Raw genomic sequence first — 346 nt, forward strand, 5'->3', positions numbered from 1 at the left:
CCGCGCCGGGGCGGGGCGGGCCCGGCCGCTATTAAAGGCGCTGGGTCGGCAGCCGCAGCCGCGGTGGTGCTCCTGGGCGGTGTGCGGGGCCATGGCGACCTACGTGCAGCTGAACACCGGGGCCAAGATGCCCATCCTGGGGCTGGGCACATGGAAGGTAACGGGGCTTGCGGCCGTGTGTGTCCCCCACCCTCGCTGGCGGCGGGAGGACGGCTGCGCCTGGCCCTGGCCCTGGCCCTGGCCCTGCCCGTAACCACCCCTGCGGGACGGGCACCCTTTCCCCGGCCCCGCGCTGGGGAGAGAGGGAATGCGGCCGGGGGCAGCCCAGGCCGGGCGGGCGCAGCCG

General features: G+C 76.6%; 1 protein-coding gene across 1 annotated transcript in view; it reads left to right on the top strand.

Moving 5' to 3' along the window:
- The first annotated feature begins 32 nt into the window (after positions 1–32).
- Positions 33–346, top strand: part of LOC104830917 (aldose reductase-like) — a 10,434-nt gene continuing 10,120 nt past the window's right edge. Inside the window, exon 1 of the mRNA XM_010566136.1 lies at positions 33–157. Coding sequence (XP_010564438.1) covers positions 92–157 — 66 coding nt within the window. The 5' untranslated portion in view covers positions 33–91. The remainder of the gene's footprint in view (positions 158–346) is intronic.

The sequence above is a fragment of the Haliaeetus leucocephalus genome, unplaced genomic scaffold (assembly GCF_000737465.1).
Source record: "Haliaeetus leucocephalus isolate CR32 unplaced genomic scaffold, Haliaeetus_leucocephalus-4.0 Scaffold206, whole genome shotgun sequence".
Lineage (NCBI taxonomy): Eukaryota > Metazoa > Chordata > Aves > Accipitriformes > Accipitridae > Haliaeetus > Haliaeetus leucocephalus.